The sequence below is a fragment of the Orycteropus afer genome, unplaced genomic scaffold (genome assembly GCF_000298275.1).
Source record: "Orycteropus afer afer isolate SDZICR_OR568_19922 unplaced genomic scaffold, OryAfe1.0 scaffold00262, whole genome shotgun sequence".
NCBI classification, from domain to species: Eukaryota; Metazoa; Chordata; class Mammalia; order Tubulidentata; family Orycteropodidae; genus Orycteropus; species Orycteropus afer.
The window spans coordinates 3,194,279-3,217,447 of NW_006921849.1; the positions used below are offsets into that span (position 1 = coordinate 3,194,279).

Below are 23,169 nucleotides of genomic sequence, written 5' to 3' on the forward strand. Positions count from 1 at the left end.
CTTGGAAGGAAGATGGGGCAATCTACTTCCGTAGTGATACTGCCTCGGAAACCCAAGGAGGGGTCGCTATGAGTCGGTCCAACTCGATGGCACATAACAACAACAACAACAGCTGCAGCAGTTGCTGATTAGCTACTTTGACTGAACACAGGCTTAACTATGGTAGTGGGTTAAGACAGTGATTGCAACTGCGTTTGCAATTGCAACATTCTTTCCTTTGTTTTTACAAGAACTCCTACTGGGGAAAGTGCTGTGTCACAGACTCAAATAAACAGAATCAAATGCCTTGGAGTTCACTTTTCCTGACCAGTCATCCTTTCCAGGGCCCTCGAAGCTAGGGTTGGAAAATACTGTAGAAGATGCTTAGTGTCATCAAATATTTAAGTCACTAGGGAATAATTTGGCATCTGCTTTCTTTTTCTGTAGCACACAGCACAGGTTTTCTTTTTTTTTTAAGAGAGGTGAGAGCATGAAAGAGAGCGTCTCAGTTTCCCAGCATCCCATCAGGCACTCTGTGCTGTGGGTGTTCACTGCTTGGTCCGTGCGCCTTACCCATTCTCCTTGGGGTGGTCAGTGGCTAGATGGGCTGTGAATTAGCCAGCTGTCACGTAACAGAAGAAATCGTATACAAAGATCATTAAGCCAACAAGTTTGGCCTTAATAACAGTTCCTAATCTCCTGTGGTTGCAGTCACCTAAAGTAAGGATAGTGTAGACTGATCAATGTCTTCCTTCTCAGGCCGAAGTTCAATTTAAATCAATCATTTATTCTGGATCTATCAGGTGATTAATTGCTACATTACTCAGCACATGGGGCTACTGTTAACAGCTTCTTTGGAAGGGAAAAATGACCCACAGGGCTTCTTTTTATCACTTTATTTCTTCCATTTTATCATCTTAAACAAATTTCCTGGAATGGCCAGAATCCAAAGTGGTTGTTATTACTGCTCAGCTGACTGGACAGCTTCAAATTCTGGGTTACAGTGAAACTCTGTGTGTGGTTTCACTTTTTTGTTGTTTCAAGTTAGTTATTGTTGTTGTTGTTGTTATGTGCAGTCGAGTCGGACCCGACTCATAGCGACTCCTCCTTGGGTTTCCGAGGCAGTATCACTACGGAAGTAGATTGTCCAACTGTCCTTCCAAGGAGTGGCTGGCGGGTTTGAACCACCAGCCTTCTGGTTAGCAGTCAAATGCCTTAGGCACTAAACTACCAGACCTCCTTGTTTCAAGTTAAGCACAAATTTAATCTAGGGATATGATGGTGAACAACACAGACAAGGGGAAATAACAATGGTGTGTTAAAAGTGAAGAAGGGGAAATTACAGAGTACCAAACTTGCCTCAGTCCTTTTTTTTATTGAATATAAACTTATTCAGGGAGCTCTGGTAGCATAGTGCCTAAGGCACTTGACTGCTCATCAGAAGACTGGCGGTTCAAACCCGCCAGCCACTCCTCGGAAGGAAGGTTGGGCAATCCTACTTCTGTAGTGATACTGCCTTGGAAACCCAAGGAGGGGTCGCTATGAGTCGGGGCCGACTCGACGGCAAACAACAACAACAACAACAAACTTATTCAGTACTAACTGTGTGCTCGGCACTGTTCTAAGTGCCGAGGATAAAACAAGGTACGTGTTCACATGAGCTCATCTCTCCATAGAACTGGTTCATCTGTAGGTCTGATTCCATATCCTGACATAGCTGGAGTGAAATACCAAAATGAAGGAAAGAAATAGAGGGTACATAAAGACATGTCTTCTGGAAGATCTTAACAATACAGAGACAAAGCCATAGAGAAAGAGCAGAGTGAAAAAGAGAGGGCAAGACAGGTAGGGGAGACCAGGAGGATGTTATGGATTGGACTGTGCCCCTCAAAATATGTCTATCCAAGCACTGTATCTGTAAATATGAGCTTCTGTTATGTTAATGAGGTCGTAACAGAGTACGGTGGCATGGTGGTCATAAACCTAATCACTTCTACACAGTATTTATAAAAAGCAGAACGGACACAGAGACACCCTCACGAGGGGAGGCCAGATAGCATGTGAGGATTGTCCATAAAAAAAGGAATAGCAAAGAATGCCATTGGTCACCAGAAACTAGCAGAGAGGCCCACAGCAGCTTTCAACATGGCCGAGATCCTGATTTGGACTTTGAGGCTTCTGAACTGTAAGAAATTAAATTTCTGTTATTTAAAGCACTTACTTGCGGTATCTTTTGTTACATCAGCTGTAGGTAACTAAGGCTACCGCCAGTATCTGTTACCATGGAGTCGATTCCTTCTCACGGTTACTCCGTGTGTCAGAGTAGAACTGTGCTCCATGGGGTTTTCAGTGGCTGATTTTCAGGAGAAGACTGTCAGACCTTTCTTCTAAGGTACCTCTGGGTAGATTCGAACCTCCACCCTTTTGGTTAGCAGCAGATTGCCTTAACAGTTTGCACTAGTCATGGAGTCTAAGACTGGGAGAGAGCTATCAAGGGCATTATCTATTACTTAAGAGGTATCTCTGCTTCTTTGGGACAGAGTAGGTATGAGCCCTCTCCATATCACATGCAACCTACATAGTGCCGTGAGAGTGCAGTATTGTCAGACTAGATCATATGTCTGTCTACATTACTCACTCACTGTGGGAGCCTGGGCAACTACCAGAATGTCTTCAAGACTTAGGTTCCTCATGGGTAAAATGAGGATAACAACACCCAACTCAGAGATGTTTTACTGAATAATAATAGTTAACAGACGTTGCTTACTAGCATTGCACTGTTCTGACTGCATTAACTCTCTTAGTCCTGATAAAAGTGTTACGTTGTTGTTGTTGTTAGGCGCACTTAAGTCGGTTCTCATTCATAGGACCCTGTGAACAGCAGGACGAAACTGCCCAATCCTGCACCATCCTCATAGACCTTGTCAGGCTTGAGCCCACTGTGCAGCCACTGTGTCCATCCATCCCGTTGAGGGTCTTCCTCTTTTTTGCTGATCCTCTACTTTACCAAGCATCATGTTCTTCTCAGGGACTAGTCCCTCCTGATAATATGTCCAAAGGAGCATTATGGCTGTACTTCTTCCAAGACAGATTTGTTCATTCTTCTGACAGTCCATATTCTTCGCCAATACCATAATCCAAAGGCATCATCAATCCTTCTTCAGCCTTCCTTATTCATAGTCCCATTTTGGCATGCATATGAGGTGACTAGAAATATCATGGCTTGAGTCAGGAGCACCTTAGTCTTCAAAGTGACTTCTTTGCTCTTTAACACCTTAAAGAGGTCTTTTGTAGCAGATGTGCCCAATGCAGTATGTTGTCTGATTTCTTGACTGCTGCTTTCATGGGCATTGATTATGGATCCAAGTAAAATGAAATGCATGACAACTTCAATCTTTTCTCCATTTATCATGATGTTGCTTATTGGTCCAGTTGTGAGAATTTCTGTTTTCTTTATGTTGAGGTGTAAACCATACTGATGGTTGTAGTCTTTGATCCTCATTAGGGCTTCAAGTCCTCTTCACTTTCAGCAACCAAGATTGTGTCATCTGAGTATTGCCAGATATTCATATGTGTGGTGGTTCTGTGGTTAAAGCATTGGGCTGCTAACCAACAGCATGGTGGTTCAAACCCATCAGCTGCTCTACAAGAGAAAGATGTGGCAGCCTGCTTCCATAAAGATTCATAGCTGTGGAAACCCTATGGCACAGTTCTACTGTCCTATAGGGTTAATATGAGTTGGAATCAACTCCATGGCAGTGTGGTAAGGAGTCTTCCTCTAATCCTGATGTTGAGTTCTTCTTCACACAGAACAATTCCTCAGAATAAAAATCCTATGAGCTAGGTATTTGTATTGCCCCATTTTATATATGAGGAAAGTTGTTGTTGTTAAGTGCTGTCGAGTCGTCTCTGACTCATAGCGACCCTACACACACCAGAACGAAACACCTCCCAGTCTCACACCAGCCCCACGATCCCTGCTGTACTTGAGCCCATTGCTTCAGCCACTGTCCATGCATCTCATTGAGGGCCTTCCCCTCTTTCACTGACCCTCCACCCTACCAAGCATGACATCCTTCTCCAGGGAATGGTCCCTTCTGACAACATGACCAAAGTACGTGAGGTGAAGTCTGGCCATTCTTGCTTCCAAGGAACATTCCAGCTGCACTTCCTCCAGGACAGATCTGTTAGTTCTTCGAGCATCCATGGTACTTTCAGCATTCTTTGCCAGCACCAGAACTCAAAAGCATCAATTTTTCTTGGGTCTTCCTTATTCATTCTCACATGCATATGAGGAGATTGAAAATAACATGGCTTGTGTCAGGAGCATCTTATTCCTCAAGGAGACATCTTGGCTCTTCAGCACTTGAAAGAGGTCCTTTGCAGCCAATTTGCCCAGTACTCTACGTCGTCTGATGTCCTAAAGGCTGCTTCCATTGGCATCGATTGTGGAACCAAGCAATGTGAACTCTTCGAGAACTTAAATTTTTTCTCCATTTATTGTGATGCTGCTTATAGGTCCAGTCGTGAGAATTTTTGTTTTCTTTACATTGAGGTGTAATCCTTTCTGCAGACTGTATTCTTCAATCTTCATCAGTATGAGGAAAGGGAGGCACAGAAATCATGTAGTTTGCTCAAGGTCATACAACTAGTATTCCTGGCAAAACCACGAATATCACTCCACCTTGAGTCTTTCCTTTTAACCACTGCTCACAGTGCCCAAATGGCACCTAGTTAAGACTTGAAATAAACTGCACACTCTGCAGGCAAACTTCTACTCCACTATGGTGTTGAGTGTTTGTTGAACTCCCATGCCCTCAGGGAACTGTGACAGAGAATAGAGATACAAGGGGGAGAAACATACCAAGTTCTTATCTTCCTGTTTGTTGTCGTTGTTGTTATGCACTGAGTCAGAACGACTCATAGCCTCATTGTGATCCCTACTTGGGTTTCTGAGGCAGTATCACTATGGAAGTAGATTGCCCAACCTTCCTTCCAGGGAGTGGCTGGTGAGTTTGAACCACCAGCCTTCTGGTTAGCAGTCAAGGGCCTTAGGCACTAGCTACCACAGCTCCCTTAGCCTCCTGTAGTGTATCCTCATCAATCAAATAATGTAACCCTTCTCAGGGAGCTCTGGTAGCATAGTGGCTAAGACACTTGCCTGCTAACCCGACGCCTGGCGGTTCAAACCCACCAGCCACTCCTCGGAAGGAAGGTTGGGCAATCTACTTCCGTAGTGATACTGCCTCGGAAACCCAAGGAAGGGTCGCTATGAGTTGGGTTTGACTCCACGACACATAACAACAACAACAATCTCAAGTTCTCAGCCTTCCCTGTTTTCTCCATTTCTCGGTCCACTGAACCACTGATCAGCTAACCCACCCAGCGTTGGTCAGGGTGAGCAGAGCCCATAACCAGGTCTCTTTGGGCCTTCTGAAGGGCTGAGGGCTGGTTTCATCTAACTATGGGGAAAAGGCAGACAGATTGAACCTTGTCTCTGCAATGACTTAAAAAGTCTCTTTTCCTTAGTCTAAGAAGCTCTGGTAGTGCAGTGGTTAAGGCATTTGGCTGCTGAAGAAAGTTAGTGATAGCAGCCACTTGAGCAGAACAAAGATAGTCTGCTCCCATAAAGATTTACAGCGTTGGAAACCCTGTGGGGGTCGCTGTCATTCGGAATGCACACCAAGGCACTGTTTTTTTTTTTTTTTTTTTGTAGCCTAGACTTTAATTGAACCAAGGTGCTTCCCAGCAGTAACTTCATGATTACTCCCCACGGTCCTCCCCGAAAGCCTGTTTGACCTACTGCTGACCCTGCGTTCCTGAGCTGGAGGTTCCCCCTACTAGATCTCCAGGAGACTCTTTTGTTTTCTTTCCTCGGAGAGTCTCTTAACACACCCAGAGGCGCTGCCCTCCCTCCCGGAGCTGTTGTGTGATCTCATTCCTGTCCCTGAGACTCAGGTGCGCGGCCTGGGGCGGGGGTGCTGCCGCCCAGGACCGCCAATGGCCGGTCTTGTCACGCGTCACCGTTTTCCGTGTGGGTACAAGTTCTTGGCTCGGCCTCTCTGTCGCCCCAGTCCTGGTCACCCCGCTCGCTGGGCGGGAGCGAAGCCCGGGCCTTTGACTAGAAGGCTGGGAGGCCCAGAGATCCGGACGCCAGTAAATCTCAAGGGCCAAACCTCGGCTGGGGAAAGCCCGGCCGCACACAGCATTGTTACCACTGAAACAGGCCTCTTGGTCGGGCGGAGGTCTCGGCCCACGACCGCGGCCATTGTGCTTGGCTCTCTCAGCCTCTAGGCCTGGTGGGCATGTCCACAACGAGGAGCATTGACAGCGCTCCTACCTAAAACACCGCTCCCTCCAGCCCCCTATCCCCTCGGATAATGTGTTTTTATGCTGGGAAATAAACGGGGGAGATTTGGTTTCTTTTTGTGGTACACAGGGAGGAAAGGCATTACTAACTGAGGCGGGAGGTGGAAGACCAGCGCCGCCACCGCGCGCCCGGTCACGTGGGCCGCGAGACCGCATGGCGGCGGCTCGCGCGTCTCCGCGTCTCGGCCGGCCAGGCGGCCCGGGCGCGCGCGCCGACGGGGCGGGCGCATGCGCAGGGGGGCGCGCCGCATCTGCCCCGCGGCGAGGGTGTCTATGGAGAGGCGGAGGCCGCGGCTGCTGAGGCGGAGGTTGAGGCCGCGGCGATGGCGCCCTTCCCCGAAGAAGTGGACGTCTTCACCGCCCCGCACTGGCGGATGAAGCAGCTGGTGGGGCGCTACTGCGACAAGGTAACGGTGTGAGAAGGCCTCTTGCTCCGGGAGGTGCAGGAGGAGCGGAGGAGCGGGCCAGTCCCTCGGGCGGCGAGGCCTGCGCGGCGCCCGCAGCCCCCGGGGCTACCGCCACGGCTGCGCTAACCGCCGCTTGCGCAGCTGTCAGCGCCGCGCTCGCGCCCCGCATGGGACCCGGCCGTCCGCCGCCGGCCCTCGAGGAGCCGCGCCCCCGCTAGGTTGCGGCCTCGGACGTGCTCTCCGGGCTCGCGGCGCCCGTACCTGCCGCGTCTTCCTGCGCGCGGGCCCGGCCACCGCGCCCTGCCCCCTATCGCACTTGCCCCCTGGAGAGCATGACCCCCTTGCCTCCGCTCGAGATCGGCCACTTGGGGTGGGTGCCCCATTCTCCGTCGGCCGTGTCTGCGGTTGCCGCCCGCCATCCCCATCGTTACCCCACCCCCCAGCCCGGTCTGGGGCTCCTCGAGTTTCTGCAGACACCTATCCATCCTCCTCCCGAACCTCGAGCCTGCTTCCTGGCTCTGTGGACAGCTTCTCCCCACTGCCTTGTGCTCCTCTTATCCCCAGCTTTTTCTCTGGTTTGATTTGGAAGAAAACCCAGGTTTCTTGGCTTAATAGTAGAGAACCTTTTCAGTTTTTCTTTACAGTTCAGTTTTTGCTTGGATGTTTTCTTGCCCCGAGCACTAAACGTAGCTTTTTGTCAGAAGACACCTCTTTTCAGTTGGAATCCTTCATGAGGTCGAATAAAAGGAGCTGAGGGAAAAGTTCCTTGAACTTTGAGGATCTTTTTGGAGTCGTGATTTGTGCAGCATAAGCTGAAGAAGTACTGTTACGGAGAGAGTTGACGGTTTTCTGCTAATAATTGGAAAACGGTATTAAGATGCCACACCTTTGTCAATTTTTGTTAGGGACAGAACATGTAAGAATTTTCTGGAAGCTTTGAGCTGCCCTGTTCGTGTGGAAATGAGCCCCTAAAAAGCATTTAAAGTAGTGTTACGTAAGCATAGTAATAAACTGATTTTTCAGAAATTATATACTATCAAGCCGGAACCACTACTGGGAGGAAAAAAAGAAAAGGTATCTTACAGCCCAGCGAGGTGAGCTAGTTGGAGGGTTCCCTGTGTTCGGTACTAGGTCACACTTAAACAGCAGCAATTTGAAACGGTGAGACTGAGTTTCAGATCTCAGCACCCATCCCACAACCACCCCGACCCTCACTACTCCATTTTGAAAATTAAAAAATACCTGATTCAGGTATAAGGTTGAACCCTACAGCTATCTTGGACGGTGGTTCTCCACCAACCTTGGTTGCTCATTAAAGTCATCCAGGAAGTGGTTGACATCCTGATGCCCAAGACCACTAAAATTAGGAGATCTGAGGATGGGGCCCAAACATGAATTATTTTTACAATTCTCCAGGTGAGTCCAATGTGCAGCCCAGGTTGATAAGCAGTTGTTCAGGAGAAGCTTAAGGAATCGGTATGTTAAGCAGAAGTATGCAATCAGAATTTTTAGATTATCTGTACTGTAGTATTTTTATACCCTCTGGCCTTTGGATTTAGTTTGTTCTAACCAAAAAAACCAAACTCACTGCTGAGGAGTAGATCTCAATTCATAGTGACCCCTCCTTGGGTTTCTAAGGCAGTATCAGTATAGAAGCAGATTGCCCAGGCTTCCTTCCGAATAGTGGCTGGTGGGTTTGAACCGCCAGCATTCTGGTGAGTAGTCAGATGCCTTAGGCACTGTGTCACCACAGTGCACTTTAATTGCAGAAATGAAAAAATGGGGAGGTTTTTCACTTTCTCAAAACCAGAAAGTAAGGGAAAATTAGTGAGGACTAATGGAATCCGAAGGAGCCGTGGTAGCGTAGTGCCTAAGGCACTTGACTGCTAACCAGAAGGCTGGCGGTTCAAACCCACCAGCCACTCCTCGGAAGGAAGGTTGGGCAATCTACTTCCATAGTGATACTGCCTTGGAAACCCAAGGAGGGGTCGCTATGAGTCGGGTCCGACTCGATGGCAGGTAACAACAACAACAAAAAAATGGAATCCGAGGTCCTGTTCAGACCAGGGAGAAGTTGTCCAGCGACCACCTGACATTGTGTGGAACATTTTTGTCCATGTGCTCATTTTCCTTGGGAGTTTGTGGCTTTCATCAGATTTGCAAATGATTGTGATGCTCCCCAAACAGTTACGAATCGTAAGGTTATTTAGTTAAGTGCTAGACCAATCAACCAAATACTAAAATTTGGAGAAACGTATCTCTAGTTTTAATATTTCATGGTGAGTGACTGCATTTGAACAAATTTTGAAAATGCAATTGCCTTTAAAAAGCAAAAACAAAAACATCTGAGTGAAATAAAATTCAATAGGTAAATGCTCTTCTTTGCAGTGACTACTTCAAGAAAGCATTTCCAGTTTGGCATAGGATAAGTCAGAGTTATCACAAATTCTGAGTTAATTAGATAGAGTTAATGAGATTGTTGTATACATTCATCAAGAAGATTAAAAGTTCAGTTTTCTGAACTGTGGGTCAAAGACCAAGGTAATTAAAACAAAACCACATAGGAATTTAACCTTTGATTTCCTCTTGATAGCAATAGTCAGTGGAAATCTCTTCTAGGATGTCCTTTGGGAGTAAGGGTAGAAAAGTAAGTATTTTATGATGGCTGAATATTTTGAAAGGAATGAAAGGAAGACCTTGCCTGCTTATTTATTTATTTTTGTTTGTTTGTTTTTATTCAGTTATGATCTCAAGTTTTGCTGCCACCATCATTTAGGCCAGGGACACCAACCCAAACAGTATACAGTAAAACATTACAAATCTAGAGCTAATTTTTGCATACAAACTAACCAAAAACCAAACTCACTGCCATTGAGTCAGTTCCAACTCATAGAGACCCCCGTTGGGGGTTTCTAGGGTTGTAAATTTTTACAAAATCAGATTGCCTCATCTTTTGCTCATGGAACAGCTGGTGGGTTTGAACCACTGACCTTTTACTTAGCAGCCTAAATGACTTAACCACTATACCACCACAGCTCCTTATACTCAAACTAAGAAGGTAGCAAAGTTTATTATTTCACCATCTTCTAAATTTTAACCTTGAATGCCCAGTATTTACAAAGTCAGTTTTACTTTCAGTATCCACCTTTTCAAACACAATATAGTTTAAAAGCATCCATTTATTTGCAAGCATCAAATCATTTAGTTTACTTCCAAAAAAAAAATAACACCCCAAACTTACTGCTATCGAATTGATTCCAACTCATAGTGACCTCCTTTGGGTTTCCGAGGCAGTAAATCTGTACGTAAGTAGATTGCCCAGTCTCCTTCCACAGAGTAGCTGTGGGTTTGAACCACCTACCTTCTGGTTAGCAGCCAAATGCCTTGGACACTAGGCTACAAAACAAAACAACACAAAAAAACACCCAAACCAAACTCACTTCGGTCCAGTCAATTCCGACTCCTAGAGACCCCTCCTTGGGTTTCTGAGATGGGATCTTTATAGAAGTAGATTGCTCACTCTTCCTTTTGAGGAATGGCTGGTGGCTTTGAGCTACCAGGCTTCTGCTTATCAGTCAAATGCCTTATGCACTAGCCACTAGAGTGCCTTAAATAGTCTACTTAGAACAATTCATTTTGTCCTAGGCCATTTTAAATATTGCTGTGTAATACCTAATTTAATACTGTGCTTCATATAAGAGAAAATCTTATATTTATGAAAGGTTTAATGGAAAGGTTTTAAGCTTTGTTATCTAGGCAACAGTATTTGAGGTAGGTAAGGGCAGAGAATATTCTGTTTTATAACTGGGAACTCATAGGTCTAGATGACCTTACTTAGGCCAAGGCTATCTAAGCAGTTAGATTTAAGATAGGAATCCAAGTCAGGATCATGACTCCTAGTTTAATTTACTTTGTATGAAACCATACTAAGTTTTGGAAGAGTACTTTTTGGTAACAATCTGGCTGGATCTTCTTGCTTTTTCACTGACCTTCCAAATTGGGGTCATGTTATTGAAAATTTGTATTGGATGACATCATTCTTCCATTTTACTCAGGCTTTTTCCAGTCCTCAAAAGTTATCTCTATTACTTTGGTCAATAAGCATGGAATTCCTACTGTCTCCCAGCCCTGTAGTAGCTGGTATTGTCAATGTGGAGATGGGCTCCCCACTTACAAGGAGCTGAGAGTCTAACAGGGAAAGCTGAGTGGGGCATGTTGTCAGCTGCTATTGAGTTGGCTCTGACCCATGACCACCCCATACACAGTTACATGAAATGCTGGCCAATCCTGCATCATCCTTATGATCAGCTGTGGTTTGAACTGCTTTGATCCATAGGGTGGGTGTTCATTGGCCGATTTTCAGAAGTAGATCTCCAGGCTTTGCTTCTTAGTCTATCTTAGTTTAGAATTTCTCCTGCATCCTGTTGAGCATCTTAAGCAGTGGCTGATGGTGGCTGCACTTGTTGATTGACTGGGAATCAAACCAGGTCTCTAGTACAGAAGGCAAGAATTCTACTGTTGAACTGCTACACCCCTGAATGGGGTATAGTGGAAACAAATGAGGCATATTATCAGCAATGTAAGGAGTTCTGGTGGCATGGTGCCTAAGGCATTTGACTGCTAACCAGATGGCTGGCAGTTCAAACCTACCAGCCACTCTTTGGAAGGAAGATTGGGCAATCTACTTCCATAGAGATATCGCAAGGAGGAGTCACTGTGAGTTGGGATTGACTAGACGGCAGTGAGTGTCAGTAGTGTATTAAAGAGTCAGGAATGGTCTTACAGTGGTTTTGAATTGATTTCTGAGAACAAAGTAAGTGGTGCTTGTAAGGATTCTGAGTGTACATGAGCCAGTTATAATAATAATAATAAAAAAAACTGAGGTGTAGAGGCCTCATAGAGTGCTCAGGTTTTTATTTTGTTAGGTCAGGATGTTGAAACTTTCATCTACTTTATTTATTTATTTTTAATAAAAGAAAGTGCATTTTCTGGCCAAAAGTCTAGCAGGGATGTGAACCCAGAGTAAATTGAATGAATAGGTTATTTTTTAAAAAAATTGAATGAATATAGTTTCAGGGAGAATATATTTAATTTTCCATATTTTATCATTTCTTTGCATACTTGTGGAAAGAATATTGAATTCAAAGCTAGGCGAGAAAGAGAAAGGGATTTAAATGAGATCTTACTGCATGCTTACATTATTTATTTTAATATGCACGCGAGCCCTGTGAGACAAGTTTTATCCCTCTTTTAAAGATGAGGAAACAGACTTAGTGGTTAAATACCTTGCCTGGCTCACTCAACTAGTAATTACTAGAGCCTGAATTTTAATATGAGGACTTTTTTCCCCCTTCTGAAGCCCATGTTTTTTACACTACCTTTCTGGGGCTGCTATTTATTACCAGTTGTATGATTTTAGGCAAAATAATTCACCTCTGGGTGATAGGTTTTTTCATTGGTAAACCAAGTTGGACCAGAGAGTTACTAAAATTTTTTCATTGAGTGTAAATCTCCCTTGGATTAATGAAAGCATTGTCTGGCTGAGTAGACAAAAAGTGAAAAACTAATTTTGGGTAAATATTTTCATTTTTGTTATGCTGTTTTACATATCTAATTTTGAACTTAAAAATTACATATTAGCAAAAACAAAAGTCCTCACAACTTTTGTTTTTGCTAATATGTAATTAATACCAATAAGCAGCACCATGATAAATTAACAAAAGATTGAAATTGTCAAAGGTTTCATTTTACTTGGATCCTCAGTCAACACCCATGGAAGCAGCAGTCAAGAAATCAGATGTTATATTGCACTGGGCAGATATGCTGCAAAAGACCTCTTTAAGGTGTCGAAGAACAAAGGTGTCACTTTGAAGACTAAGGTGCGCCCAACCCAAGCCATGGTATTTTCACTAACCTCATATGAATGTGAAAGCTGGACAGTGAATAAGGAAGACCAAAGAAGAGGTGGTGCTTTTGAGTTGTGTTGGGGAAGAATACTGGAAGTACTATGGACTGTCAGGAGAATGAACATATCTGTCCTAAAGAAGTGCAGCCATAATGCTCCTTGGGAGCAATAATGGCCAGACGTCATCTCACCTACTTCGGTCATGTTATCAGAAAGGATCATTCCCTGGAGAAGGATATCATGCTTGGTAAAGTGGTGGGTCAATGAAAAGGGAGAAGACCCTCAAGGAGATGGATTGACACAGTGGCTGCAACGAAGGGCTCAAGTATAGCAAGGATTGTGAGGGTGGTACATGACTGGGCAGCGTTTTGCTCTGTTGTACACAGGGTTGTGTGAGTCAAAGCCAACTTGATAGCACCTAACAACAACAACATAAGATTAGCTCGTCATTAAGTGCCATGTGACTTTGGGAATCGTTTTGAAGCCATACTGAAAGATTTTATATTGAAGAGTATCTGAGGCAGAAGTCAGTTTAAATTTGTTTTTTAAATATGGCAGATACCATGTTACTATTTATTGATTCTGTGTATCCTATTCCACATAGATTCCTTGTTGAATTTGCCCAGCAGGACAGCAAGTTTATTGTTTACTTAGGAAACTTTATATCTTACTCTGTTGTTTACCATGAGGTTGATTCTCACTCATAGTGACCATGTATAACAAAGTAGAACTGACCCATAATGGTTTCTTAGGCTCATCTTTACACAGGCAGGAGCAGATCACCACTGAGTGGCTGAGGCATTGAAAATGCCAATCTTTTGGTTAGCAGCCAAGTGCTTAACTGTTCTACCACCAGGGCTCCTTAGTATGTTTTCTAAACATATCTTATGACCCATCCCCCCCCCCCAAAAAAAAACCAAACCCACTGCCACCAACTCAATTCTGACTCATAGTGTCATCTCCCATTGGGTTTCCAAGGCTGAAAGTAGATTGCCTCATTTTCCTTGTGCAGAGCAGCTGGTAGGTTTGAACTGTCAACCTTCTAGTTAGCAGTCATATGCCTTAGGCATTGTGCCACCAGAGTTCCTCTTATGACCCATTGAAAAACCAAAACCAAACCCACTGCCAGAGTCAACTCTGGCTCATTGCGACCCCCGTTGGGTGTCCCCTCGAGGTGGTAAATCTTTATGGAAGTAGATTGCCCAGTGTTGCTTCCACAGAGTGGCTGGTGGGTTTGAAACATCAACCTTCTGATTAGCCGTCAGGTGCCTTAGGCACGTGGTACCAGAGCTCCTTTTTATGACCCATTAGTGGGTTATAAAACCAGTTTTGTGGGTTGGAAACTACGTTGTTGTTGTTGTTATGCACCGTTGAGTCGGACCCGACTCATAGCAAGCCCTCCTTGGGTTTCCGAGGCAGTATCACTACAGAAGTAGATTGCCCCATCTTCCTTCCGAGGAGTGGCTGGTGCGTTTGAACTGCCAGCCTTCTGGTTAGCAGTCAAGTGCCTTAGGCACTATGCTACCAGAGCTCCCCAGAAACAACATTAGGAAAAAAAAATAAAAAAATGGAAAGGTAAATATTGGAGTAAATCACAGGTTAGTGAGGGTAATATTTCCTGGATTTTATTCCAAGTGTGTGTTTTGTGTGTCTGGATTCCAGTGTGTTTCATACTGAAGATCATGATTTAAAATACTCGAAAAACATTGCTTTACAGCAGCATTTCTCATCCGAAGTTGACATTTGGGGAGGAATGATTGTTGTTGTTATTGTGGGGGCTATCCTGAGCATTGTAGGCTATTTTGCCATATCCCTGGCCTTTCCCCTCTAGATGTCAGTAGCACTTCCCAAACAAAAAATGTCTCCAGACCTTGCCAAATGGTGGGATGGGGTGGGAGGGTGGGAGTTGGGGTGGGGCCCAGAATTGCTTTAGAGCTTGTGTTCTTAGTGACGGTTTACTATGTTAGATCTGAAAAGGTAGTTTTATGATTGGTACTAAATTGGAGCTTGTGGGGAAAGCACGGATTTTAGAGTAATAGAGACTCTGCTGTATTTTCTATTAGCTGTATAATTTTTGGGTAAGTTATTTCTTTGAGCTTCACTTTTCTCATCTATAAAATAGTGTTAGTAGTAACAATCCCTATTTTATAGGATTTTGTAAGAAATAAACAGTATTTTTGTAAGAAACAAACAGTATCTGAAACCACCTAGTATAAATGGTACATTGTAGGCCTCAGTATATACTAAATATTGTTGGTGTCCAGGTTTATTTTTTTCTTAATCAAGTTTATATATTTGAATAATTTTGTAGAGACAAAATTCTTAAAAACTATTTTAATAGATAAGAAAAGGATAATAGACAAGGAGACATGGTGGCACAGCACTTAAACATTTGGCTGCTAACCCAAAGGTCAGCGGTTAGAACCCAGCAGCTGTTCCAAGGAAGAAAGATGTGGCAGTCTGCTTCCATAAAAATTACAGCCTTGGAAGCTCTATGGGGTAGTTCTTCCCTGTCCTGTAGGGTGGCTGTGAATTGCAATTGATTTGATGGCAATGAGTATTTGTTTTTGGTTATTCTTATAGATAGAGTTTTAAAAAGTTAAATTGCATGTTTTCTGGTTATTTTTTTAACTGATCCTATTTTATCTACTGACTTTAGGTACCGGGTAAAAAATTTTTCTTTTCAAGTGAAGAAAAACTGACTTGGATAGTAACTTTAAGAACTTTGGATAATCATATTTTGGGGTAAATACAGAGAAAAATCAGTATTGGAGGAATACTCATTCACAACCTGCGTTATTTAGGTGGTACAAACCAAAGAGGACTTAAAGCACTCACTGATGAGAATCAACGACTACTGCCTTCAATATAGATTACACCTCAACATAAAACAAAAATCTTCACAGCTGGACAAATAACAGCATCACGATAAATGGAAAAAAGTTTGAAGTCATTGGTTTCATTTTACTTGGCTTCACAATCAACACCTATTGAAAGGAGCAGTTAAGAAGAAATCCAATGACATACTTACTATGTTCGACAGTTCTGCTGCAAAAGACCTCTTTAAAGTGTTAAAAAGCAAAGATGTCACTTTGAAGACTAAGATGTGCCTCATCTAAGCCATGGTATTTTTAGTCACCTCATATGCATGTAAAAGGTGGACAATGAGTAAGGCCAAAGAAGAATTGATGAATTGGAGTTGTTGTGTGGGTGAAGAATATTGATTATACCATGGACTGCCAGAAGAACAAACAGTCTGTGTTGGAAGAACTACAGACAGAATACTCCTTGGAAGCAAGTATGGTGAGAGTTAGTCTCACATACTTTGGACATGTTATCAGGAGGGACCGGTCCCTGGAGAAGATCATAATGCTTGGTAAAGTAGAGAGTCAGTGAAAAAGGGGAAGACCTTCGACAAGATGGAGTGACACAGTAGCTGCAGCTATGGACTCAAGCATAGCAATGATAGTGAGGATGGTGCAAGACCAGGCAGTGTTTTGTTCATTTGTACTTAAGGTCACTATGAGTTGGAACCAATTTGATGGCACCTGTGGTGGTTATGTTGTGTGTCAACTTGGCTGGGTCTGGTTGAATGGTTGGACAGCTGGTGGTAGTTATTCCCCATGAAGAGACTGGCACTCATCTCTATGGTGGGATCTACCGCAAACAGCTGAGTAGCTGCCTTTGGGATGTGGTCTGCTTCCTGTGTATAAGGAGAAGCCTTGAGAATGGACTCTAGCCTATGGCATGCTTGGACCCTGCATGTAGCCGTGTCGTTCCTCAGCAGCCTGCTATGCTCTGCTGACCTTGGGACTTACAATGGACTTAAGTTAATGGCCTGCCGTGTGGTTTGGTAACATCAGGACTGTGCCTTTTTACTTGTCAACCTTGGGGCTTCTCAGCCTCAGCAGCCAGCAGCTGTCTGAGTGAAGAAACACCTAGCTCCAGTGTGCCTGGAGCAGGAGGCAGAGCTGGATCCCAAGGTTGAGGGGCTTTCACCCAGCCCCTAGAGCCTGGCACTTTGAACTTGAACTTAAAGTCTCCAAATTTTAAGAATAAGCTCCTGTTTGTTAAGGCCATCCCATTTGTGGCATATTTCTTGTCAGAGTGGCACTAGGTAACCAGAACAGCACCTAACTGCCACAATAACAACAAATCCACCCCCCCCCCCAAAAAAAAAAAAACCAAAATGCCCAAGTAAGACTTGTATGTGTTACATACTGACTTAGTTTGCTTGGCCTGACTGACATAACAAAAATAGAAATGAATAGATTTAAAGAAGAGTTTATTTTCTCACAGTTCTGGAGGCTAAAATTCCAAATCAGGGCCTTGGCTATGGGCCTCACTCCTAGTTTCTCTTGTCTCCTGGCAGTCCTTGGTGAGCCTTTGTTAGTAGATAGGTCCTCATATCCTCATATGGTGCTTGCCTTCTTCCTGTGAGTTTCTGTGTCTGTTCTCTTCTTTTTATATGACACCAGTCACAAGTGATTAGGGTTAGGACCCACCCTAGTCTGGTATGGCCTAATTAACATTACAGAAGAAACATCTGTTTCCAAACAGGATCGTATTGACAGATTCAGGAATTATGATTTCCACAAATAATTTTTGGGGATACAATTTTAATCCATAACATTTATTCTGTGTTCTTTATGTATATTAACTTAATCTTCACAAGGATTCTGTGAGGTAGTTTTTATTAGCCCTATTTTATATATGAGGAAATTAAAGTACAGAGAAATTTAGTGATTTGCTGACGCAGATGAATTCACACTCCTGAGTCAGTGGGTAACTAGGGATTACTCTATAAAAGTGTAGAGTGCTTTCATACAGTTGAGGTCGTATTCAGTCTGTAGCATGAAGCTGGTCTTTAACTTAGCCTGTTTTTAAATCTACAAGATATTCTAATTAATTAAAATGTGTGTAGAACTCCCCACATCTTCTAAGATGCTATTTTCTTTAACTTACTTAAGATAATTGCATTTTTTGCCATCTTTTGAATTATATAAAAATTCTGGTAAGATGGCAGAATAGGCAGACAAGCTATAGAGATCTCTTCAACAAAGAAAAGAGAAACCAATTGACACAGATATAGAAGACAATCCTGGAGCCCTGAGCTTTGAAAGAAAAGATGCAGAAATGGGTTAAACATCAACTAGTAGAAGAACCTGAATGAAAGAAAACAGTGAATAGAGAGACAAACAGTGTTGCAGACTGTCAGCTATCCTGATAGCATGGACAATTTGAATATTTCCAAGTGGTATTAGGACTTGAGAATTAACCAAAAAATTGAGCCTGCTCTCCAAGGGAAGATCATGGAAGACTGCACTGGGTGGCTGATGACTAAAAAGGGAAACAGCAAAGAAGGAGACAAATTAATCTGTACTGAAGGTGCAGCCATTCTGAATGTTTACAAGCAGTGGCCATTTTGGATATTTGAAGGAACAGCATTCTCCTTCAGATCCCAGGGACCTAAGAATAGGCTCCAGTTGCTAAGAACAGCATGAATATACCAGAGGCTGATAACTGGAAAGGTGCAATCTTCCCCTTGGTTATTTTTCTATCCCACACCCTCTTGGTGAACAGAGGTATGGCCATCCTCACCTCCACCCACCTTCTAGGCTAGCAGGAATTCTGTCCCAGTCTGTGTGCTCTGATGGAGCCTGAGTGCCCAGCACCACCCCTCTCCCCCCTTTTTTTGTTTGGTTTTGGGTTTTTGTTTGTTTGAAAATTATTTTTTTTTCTTCTTTTTTATTTTTATTCTTTCTTTTATCTTTCCCAGGTTCTAGTTTTTGGGTTTTTTTCTCTTCCCTTTTCCTGGTTCATGTCTTTTTTTCTTTCTTGTGGTTCTTCCCATACCTTGTTTTTCTTTTTGCATTTTTCTTTACTATTCTTTTATTCTAGCTCTTTTCTCTTATTCTCCATGTCTTATTCTCCCTATCCCATTGTGAGTTGTTTTTTCCATTTGTATTTCTTTTGTCTTTTTAAAATATTTCCTTAAGTATTTCTTCTCATTTATTGGCCTTCTGTTTTTTGTTTTTTTTTTCATTTTTTTGGTGATTGTCCCTCTGTGTTTATGCAGTGTGTGTGTTTTGTCGTCTTGTTTCTCCTTTTTTGATGGTTGTTTTTCTCTTGAGTGGGAGATAGCAACTCTGACCATATAACCCAACCATACCCTCACCTCCTATAGCCCCACCACTGAGTGGGAGCCACCACTTGCTTCTGCACCAACTGGCCAACGATATACGACAGCCAGTACAAGCCTCATTCACCCTTAATTGCTCTTCACAAACAGCTAACAGAGATCTGTGCAGCCATTCTTATTCTCTATCAACACCCACCAGGAGACAGATGGTGAGTGCATAAGTGCTGCCCACTAGCGAATAGAAGAGCACAGTACCCTGCTTACTCAGATACATCCAAACAAAACGAAAATCTTGGGTGAATCACTCCATGTACAATTGCCAATTAAATATAAATAAATGATGTCACAGTGTCTTGGAGACAATAGACCATCACAGTCCACACAAAGAAGCAAGATAAAGCAGTAGAAACAAGGGACCAGAATACATACCCAGAATGCATTCCTGAGGGAGAAGTAGCATTGGAACTCCCTGATAAGGAATTCGAAAGAGTCATATGTATGTACCTTCAACAGATTGAGAGAGAGATCAAGGAAAACACTGACAACATTGAGAAAAACCCTAGCACAGTTTTGGAAGACAATTGTTGTTATTTGCCATCGAGTCGGCCCCAACTCATAGCGACCCCTCCTTGGTTTTCTGAGGCAGTATCACTACGGAAGTAGGAATGCCCAACCTTCCTTCCGAGGAGTAGCTGGTGGGTTTGAACTGCCAGCCTTCTGGTTAGCAATAGAAGAATAAAGTGACAAAATAAGAAATAATACAAATTCTGCAGATAGAATTCCAGAAAATTAACACTAAATTTTCAGAAGTAGATAACACATCTAACAGGCAAAAGGAAGACAGAATTAGTGAGATTGAAGACAAATAGCTCGATATTTTTTTGGAAAGGGATCAGTTAGAAAAAAGATCAAAACAAAATGAAGAAAGCCTAAGATTGATGTGGTATACCATCAAGAAGAATAATGTATGTGCAATTGGAATTCCAGAACAGGAAGAGGGAAGTGAAACCACAGAGAAAATTGTGGAATATTTCTTGGAAGAAAATTTTCCTGATATGATGAAAGGTGAAAGTATATCCACTCAGGAAGTCCAGTGAATCCCAAACAGGACAGATCCCAAAAGAAAATCACCAAGACATACCATCATCAAATTCACCAAAACTAAAGACAAAGAGTCCTGAAAGCAACATGGGAAAAACAAAACATTACCTACAAAGGGTAATGCTAAAGGGTCAGGGAGACCACATCTTCTGACCTCCTCTAACCCCCCCCAAGAAGAAGACAGAATCACCATTAATAGCCCAAGGCCTATTCCTGTGAGGCCAGACATGCTGCCTCCCTCCAGCCCTTTCATCAACCCTGACAGCAACCGTTCCTCCTGCAACACCACCACCTTTCTGCTGGATTCAATAATTCACTGCAGTGGCCACACAGAACTCACAGGTTATGGGGTTTATTAGGGAAGCATCAGGTTACAATTCAAGTTCAGGAACAACGCTCAGTCTCTCTCAGTCCTAGCAGCACGTGTCTCTTGGTGTCTCTTTCTCAGCAGTGCATGTCTCTCAGGAGCGTGTTTTCTCTCAGTAACACGTCTGCCTCCACCAGCAGTCAAAGAGACTCCTCCTGCCTCTAGGAGAACTCCTTTTGAGCCTGGCAGAGTGGCCAAACTAATCAGTCATAACATCAGAATTCTAAGTACCTGAGAGAGAGCGAACTTCCCAGAACATTGCTTTGTGCCACTCTCAAGAAAAGTAGCCCACGTGGGTAACTTTAACAATCAGGAGCTCCTCATTTGCTCATGGCAAATTCCACCATGGAATTTACAAAGACTTAGGGCTAGAAAACCCATACCAGGTAATTTACACCACATGTAACCTATAAGACTAATCTCTGATTTCTCAGCAGAAACCATGCTCGCGAGAAGGCAATGGGATGGTATATATAAAACCCTGAAAGAAAAATATTTCCAGCCAAGAGTTATATACCCAGCAAAATTGTCACTCAGATACGGTGAAAGTAGGATATTTCCCGATAAGCAGAAATTAAGGGCATTTGTTAAAACCAGACCCAGACCAGCCTTACAGGAGATGCTAAAGGGAGTCCTTTGGACGGAGAACCAACAGCAGCAAACAGCAGCCGACCATTAACACACAGGATGACATAACCCAGAAACCAATCCAGTTATGGAAGTATCCAAAGTAAAATAAGCTTACAAGCCTATAAACAGGTACTAGAGACATCAATTGGCAAATGAGGACAACCACAAACCAGAAAGAGGGAAAAAATTGTGTAGTTACAGAACTTCTCAACGCTGAGGAACTCAAGACAATTGCAAGATAGAAAAGACTGCTCTAAACTTGGGAAGAAAATTATAAATTACAGGGTAATTTCAAAGAAAAATGACAGACCTTCACATCAAAATAAAAAAGAGGACAAGAACAAATATTTAGCAAATACTAATAGCAACAGAGGAAATGATAACACGATTCATAAAAAAAATGAGCTCAGCACAGAAAATTATATGGAAAAACACCATGAAAAAACACATAACAGTAATGACAGCAACAAGTTCATACTTATTGATAATTACACTGAATGTAAATGGATTAAATGCACCACTCGAGATGGAGAATTGCAGACTGGATGAGAAACATAACCCATCAATATGCTGTCTGCAAAAGACACACCTTAGAGACAAAGACAAAAATAGACTAAAAATCAAAAGTTGGAAAAAGATTTATCGAGCAAATGACAATCAAAAAAGAACAGGACTGACAGTATCAATTTTTGATAAAATTGGCTTTAAGACAAAAACCACCATAAGAGAAAAGCCCAAACCAAACTCACTGCCATCAAGTTGATTCTGACTAATGGCTACCCCTTTTGGGTTTCCAAGGTGATAAATCTTTATGGAAGTAGATTGCCCATTGTTCCTTCCACAGAGTGGCTGGTAGTTTTGAACTGCCAGCCTTTTGGTTAGCAATCAAATGCCTTGAGCACTTGTGCACCATCAGAGCTCCATAAGAGACAAGGAAGGACATTATATAATGATGAAAGGATCGATTGACAAGAGGACATAACTATAGTAAATATCAATTCACCCAGTGAAAGAGCCCTAAAACACATAAACCAGACTTAAGTAGAATTGAAAAGACAAATAGATGACTTCATAGTCATAGTAGGAGTCTTTAATACACCATTTTCAATGAAACATAGAACAATTGAAACTCAACCAAGACACAGAAGAGCTAAACAGTACAATCTGCCAACTGGACCTTACAGATATCTACAGAGCACTTTACCTAACAACAGCACAATATACATTCTTTTCCAATACACATGGAACATTCTCCATGATAGATTATATGTTAGGCCACAAAAACAAGACTTAATAAATTTAAAAACATTGAAATACTGCAAAGCATTTTTTCAGATTACAGTGCTATAAAATTAGAAACCAAAAATAGGAGGATCAATGGAAAAAGAACAAACACATGGAAACTGAATAACACCCTCCTTGAAAATAACTAGGTAATAGAAGAAGTAAAAAATGAAATAAAAAAATTCCTTGACTCAAGTGGGAATGGAAAACGCAGCATACCAAAATCTTTGGGACAGAGCAGAAGCAGTGATCAGAGGCCAATGTATGTATAGCAGTAAATGCACACATGTAAAAACAAGAAAGAGCCAAAATCAACACCTTAACTCAACATCGCCAATGTTGTGAAAAAAGAGCAGCAAAAAAAGCCTACAGTCACCAGAAAAAAACAAATAATAAAGATTTGCACAGAGGTAAATGAAACAGAAAATAGACAATAGAAAAAAAATCAACAAGACTAGAAGTTGGTTTTTTGAAAAGACTAATAAAGTTGGCAAACCACTGACAAATTTACCAAAGGAAAAGAGGGAGAGAATACAAATAACACAAATAAGAAACAATGGGTCACATCACAACAGAACCAACTGAAATAGAAAGGATAACATAAGGATACAATAAAGAACTGTACTCCAACAAATTTAAAAATCTAGAAGAAATGGATCGATTTCTAGAAATAAACTACCTACCCAAACTAACAAAGACTGAGGTGGGAAGTTGAAAAGACCATAACAGAAGAAGAAACTGAACAGGTCATAAAAAAATTACCAACAAAAAAAGTCCTAGCCCAGACGGTTTAACTGGAGAATTCTACCAAACATTCAGAGAAGAACTGACACCAATCCTACTCAAACTATTCTAGAACATAGCAAAGGATGGAATCCTTCCAAATTTATTTTACAAAGCAAGAATAACTTTGATACCAAAACTAGGCAAAGACATCACTCAAAAGGAAAACTACAGACCAATATCCTTCATGAATATAGATGCA

General features: G+C 42.5%; 1 protein-coding gene across 1 annotated transcript in view; it reads left to right on the plus strand.

Moving 5' to 3' along the window:
* The first annotated feature begins 6,668 nt into the window (after window positions 1–6,668).
* FBXL5 (F-box and leucine rich repeat protein 5) overlaps window positions 6,669–23,169 on the plus strand; it is an 87,906-nt gene continuing 71,405 nt past the window's right edge. Inside the window, exon 1 of the mRNA XM_007950076.2 lies at window positions 6,669–6,755. Within this exon, the coding sequence (XP_007948267.1) occupies window positions 6,672–6,755 (84 nt within the window). The 5' untranslated portion in view covers window positions 6,669–6,671. The remainder of the gene's footprint in view (window positions 6,756–23,169) is intronic.